This window comes from Hippocampus zosterae, unplaced genomic scaffold (genome assembly GCF_025434085.1).
Source record: "Hippocampus zosterae strain Florida unplaced genomic scaffold, ASM2543408v3 HiC_scaffold_385, whole genome shotgun sequence".
In the NCBI taxonomy this organism is placed as follows: Eukaryota; Metazoa; Chordata; class Actinopteri; order Syngnathiformes; family Syngnathidae; genus Hippocampus; species Hippocampus zosterae.
In genome coordinates, this window is record NW_026262921.1 from 1,253 (window position 1) to 5,467 (window position 4,215).

The window sequence follows — 4,215 nt, forward strand, 5'->3', positions numbered from 1 at the left end:
CGTGCACATGGGCATGAAGGGCACTTGGCCGGTGGCCCCCAGGCACACGGTCATAGCCCGGCGGATCATCGAGGAGGGCGGCAAGATCTACGCACCCAGCCGCAGTCTGGACGAGAAGGTGGAGCGGCCGGAAGACGCAGTGCTTGCGCACGTGGAAGTCGGAGGCTTCATCCTGGAGGAGGTGGGCGGAGGGGTGCGGCTGACGGTGGTGTCGGACCGGGACCCGATGGGAGACATCCCAGGACTGGTGAAGGACAAGATGGCCAAGATGATGGCGGGAGTGCCTTTCTAGCTGCTGGAGAAGTGCAAGAAGGATAAAAGTATTAAGTGATGACCATTCATCTCTTTCGGAGGCAGTTCACGATGTTCATGCAGGTGGGGATGATGGACAGCTGATCAACCACCCGGCCCCCCAGCGTGCCCCGGCTCCGCGCCCCCGCCACTCCTTTGCTTCGGTCCCGCTCCTGCAGCCGCTCCACGATCCGCGCCTTCAGCTGCGGCTGCTCCCGCCCACTCTGCGAGTACAGCGAGTTGCTAATGTTGATGTATTCCAAATGCCCCCGCCTGTTGAGGATCGGGTTTCGCAGCAGGGAGGTCTCAATGTTTGACTGCACCATGTTTGAGAAGGTGCAGGCGTGGATCCGCTCATTGTGTTCCTCCTCGCTGGCGATCGACCGCGCGGCTCGCCGGTCGGCCCTGACAGGCCTGCGCACCTGTTCCAGATCGTTTTTTGTTGGCTTGGAACTGAAAATCTTGGACACCGCGGACTTGATTTTGGGCTCCCTGAGGTCTTTCGTGTCCTTGGGCGTGGACTGCTTGACGGCAGTAGCGTGGCCTCCTCGAATTTGCGCTTGAAGCCGGCCGTCTCCATGTAGTGCTTGTCTGAGAACTGCAAGAAAGACTAATACTTTTTGTTGAGCTAGGGGGAGTTGGTTGGGTAGATCCGCCGGAACCCGCCCAGGTGGCTGTCCTCGAACTCAAAGCGCTTGCTGAGGTAGGTCTCCCGCCTTTCGACTCGCTCTTCTTCTGGCACCCGGGATCTCTTCACATTGAAGGTGCGGAAGCGGATCACCTCCTGCCTTTCCTCGAGCAGGCGCTGCTTGCGCTCGAGGGTGAGGCCCAGAATGCGAAGTGTGTCTCGGGCCAGGCCTTCTTGATCTTGCGGTCAAGGGGGGTGTCTGCAGTGAAGGAAGGGGTGTGATTAAACTCGAGGACGATGGGCTCGCACTTGCTGGTGAGCAGGACATCCGCCCCCAGCACGTGGAAGCACATGTCGGAGGCCAGGTTGAGCGGCTGGTAGGCCTTGAACTGGTGCGAAATGGGAGGCAGACTTGCGACCACCGCCTTGACCAGAGTATCCTCGATCCGCCTCAACAGGCCCTCAATGTCCTGGCCCTGCTTGCGCAGCAACTCCAGCACATCCCGGAAAGTTCGTTTGTGCCCTGTGTTGGTGCGGGTTTCGCTGGTGTTGTAGACAAACTCGGGGTTGGCCTTATTTATGGCGTAGTTCGTGAGGTGCATGAACAGCTCGGAAAGGTTTTCGTCTGCGGGAGTCTCGAATCGACGGGTTGCGAAGCGGGCCAGTCCATCGTGGAAAAGGTAGAGGCGCAGGGGGTGCACACTCGTGATGAGCAGATAGAGCCGCAAGTCGAACTTGAGCCCGTCGATGAGCAAGGGCTTGGTGAGGTAGCGCTGGACGACAAAGTGCTTGCCGTTTTCGAGGTCCTAGATGGAGCGGGTGAGGAATATTCCCTTGCCTTGGCAGCCGGCCTCGGGCTTGGCGATATAGGTGCGGGCTTTGCCCCTGGGCTTACTCTCGTAGTACAGTCGAAACTCGTTGTACTCAGAGGGCAACATCCAGGTCAGCGGGAAAAAATCGTACTCCCCGGCGAAGGCCTTGCGCATGCGCATCAGGGTCCTGCCCAAGGCGTTCTTGCGGGTCAGGTTCTCAATGCCAGGGAAGTGGCTCACCTTCTGGTGCTGGCACATCTTCATGAGCAGCTCCCCGTCGATGTAATTGTCAGTCCAGTAGACATCCCAGTCCACGCCCTCGGGGTTCGCAGACAGGCGGAAGCCGAGCTACTTGGCCGCTGCCCGCACGACCTCGTACTGGCAGTCGGCGACGTTGAGGACCAGGGTGTCGAGCGGGGTGTCGAGGGGCTCGCGGTTGCGGAAGTCGGGCACCTTCTTGCGGCGGGGCTGGGTGGACTCCTCACTGCTCTCAGACTCTTCCGAGGACTCACGGCGAGGCATATAATTACTATTTATTGGGCTCATCTTTGCTTGAAGGCAGCGAGTCCGGTCATCTCCCGGCCCGCCACCAGCATGTTTATGTCGTACGTGCCCTCGTATGTGTGGATCACCTCCGCGTCCGCCACCGCCTTCATCGCGTAGTTCTCCAGCAGGATCCCGTTCCCGCCCATCACCTCCCGCCCTAGCCGCGCCACCTCCCGCAGCCGCTCCGAGTTGTAGGCCTTCGCCAGTGCGATCTGCCCCATGCTGGCCTCGCCGCGGTCCACAAGCGTTGAGACTCGGAAGGCAGTGAGTGAAACGGCCTGGGTGTTTGCTAGTGCCCGCATAAGCTTCTCTTGGATCATCTGGTACCCTGCGATGGACTTTCCGAACTGCTTGCGGTGGAGAGTGTAGCGCAGGGCATGGTCATACACGCCCTGGGCCACGCCGACTGCCAGCCAGCACACGAACACTCGCGAGTGCTTGAGGATCACCGCCGTGCCGTTCTGGAAGTTGCTGGTCCGCAGCTTGTTCTCCTTCGGGACCTTGGTGTCCTTGAACTCGATCTGGCAGTTCTGCACCATCCGCAGCGGAACTTTCTGCTTGATGGCAGTTGCAGTCACCCCGTTGTCCTTGGTATCAACGATGAACCCCTCGACCTACTTGGTTGCCTCGTTGCGGGCCCAGACGACCAGCAGCCCGCCGTCGCCATTACCGATCCACCGCTTGCGACCGTTGATCACATAGCCGTCTGGTGTTTCCCGGACGGATGTGGTCAGGCTGGAGGCATCCGACCCAATCTCTGGCTCGGTGAGGGCCCAGCCTCCAATGACTTCCATGCTCTTGAGCTGCGGGATATATTTTTTCTTCTGCTCTTCTGTACCAAGATGCTAGATCGTGGCCATCACCAGCCCCCACTGCACCAGCAGGAAGGTGGCCAGCCCAGCATCCACCCGCGCCAACTCGGCTAGCACGGCCCCAATCCCGCCGGTCGAGAAGGGCCGCCCGTAAGGTGCGTTCAGCCACTTGTCGAAGATATTCAAGCTCCGGAGCTTGGGCAGGAGGGCGAAAGGAAACTCTGCCTTTTCATAGCACTCGTTGAGCGCAGGCCCGAGGGGCTCGATAGCAGAGCGGAATTCAGACCTGTATTTCTGGTAAGGGCTGGACCTCCTCCTCGGGGGTGAGGTAGTCCTGGAGACGGAGTGCCTCCCAGGCCGAGCCGGGGGGCTTGCCCTTGACGGCCCGGGTGACCAGCTCGAGCCTTTCCATTTAATTTATGCGAATGATACATTAGTGATACTGTGATAATTGAGGTCAGTCCACGTGCAGGATGGTGACGGTCAGTCTGCCGACCTCGGGGTCGAAGGGCTTTTCCCGCACCTCCCTCATCCCGTTCTGCGCCATCCACTCCTCCAGCTTCGCCAGGAACTCCTGGTACTGCGAGTCGCTCATCCGGCTGTACTTCTCCCGGATGTTGCCGATGTTGTGGAAGGTGAGGATGCACGGCTTGTTGAGTCCCCTGCCTCGCTCTGGCGGACGCTGCTTGTAAATCTCGATGGCATTCTGCCGGATCTCGATCGTCTCCTCCAGGTTTTCGCCGTACAGGTTGACCGGTTCCATGAACTCGATTCGGCCGAACTCGTTTTCGATTGTGAAGTGCTCTACACGCTCGAGCTCCTCCCGCCGCTTCCGGGACAGCTGCACCTCGCTCGGAATTATGTTGTAGCCCTTAGGCACTTTCGGCAGTTTCTCGATAGGAATAAAGCTTTCCTGCCTTGGTTGCTCATTCTAGGCGGGCGGCTCGAAGCTGCGCTTGGTCTGCTGCAGATCGCGCTTCGAAATGGCCTCCTTTAGGGGGTCGGTTTGCGGGTGGGGCTCGTGGTGGGTCTCCCGGCGGCGGGTGCTAGACTTGCTGGCGAGCAAGCTGCTGGCGAGAGTCTCCATCTCCTTCCTGCGGCTGTTTTTTTCATGGCGCCTGTGCTC

The 4,215-nt window shown here is 59.7% G+C and overlaps 1 protein-coding gene across 1 annotated transcript; it reads right to left on the reverse strand.

Moving 5' to 3' along the window:
* Window positions 1–2,273: 2,273 nt before the first annotated feature.
* LOC127595073 (uncharacterized) lies at window positions 2,274–3,852 on the reverse strand. The gene is given in 2 exon segments (XM_052056774.1): window positions 2,274–3,423; window positions 3,560–3,852. Coding segments are annotated over 2 exon segments (1,443 nt in total).
* Between the last annotated feature and the right edge of the window lie 363 nt (window positions 3,853–4,215).